Below are 279 nucleotides of genomic sequence, written 5' to 3'. Positions count from 1 at the left end.
GACATCCCCATGATGGTGTCTCTCTGGCGTTTGCAGAACGGCATTGTGCCCATCGTGGAGCCAGAGATCCTGCCCGATGGTGACCATGACCTCAAGCGGTGCCAGTATGTGACGGAGAAGGTGAGTGGTGGGGTGCGCACTGGGCCAGGCAAGCTGTGCCATGCTGTGCCAGGGGACTTCACGCTGCCCGTCCTCTCCAGGTGCTGGCAGCTGTCTACAAGGCACTGAGCGACCACCACGTCTACCTGGAGGGGACCCTGCTGAAGCCCAACATGGTGA

General features: G+C 61.3%; 1 protein-coding gene across 1 annotated transcript in view; it reads left to right on the top strand.

The window, feature by feature from the left end:
- Positions 1-12: 12 nt before the first annotated feature.
- Positions 13-279, top strand: part of LOC104491073 (fructose-bisphosphate aldolase C-like) — a gene marked incomplete at its 3' end in the record, with an annotated part of 743 nt that continues 476 nt past the window's right edge. The window contains exons 1-2 of the mRNA XM_010133433.1: positions 13-120; positions 201-275. Of these exons, the coding sequence (XP_010131735.1) occupies positions 13-120; positions 201-275 (183 nt within the window). The remainder of the gene's footprint in view (positions 121-200; positions 276-279) is intronic.

Source organism: Buceros rhinoceros, unplaced genomic scaffold, assembly GCF_000710305.1.
Source record: "Buceros rhinoceros silvestris isolate BGI_N320 unplaced genomic scaffold, ASM71030v1 scaffold24913, whole genome shotgun sequence".
In the NCBI taxonomy this organism is placed as follows: domain Eukaryota; kingdom Metazoa; phylum Chordata; class Aves; order Bucerotiformes; family Bucerotidae; genus Buceros; species Buceros rhinoceros.
This window is presented reverse-complemented; position numbering and strand designations above follow the sequence as displayed.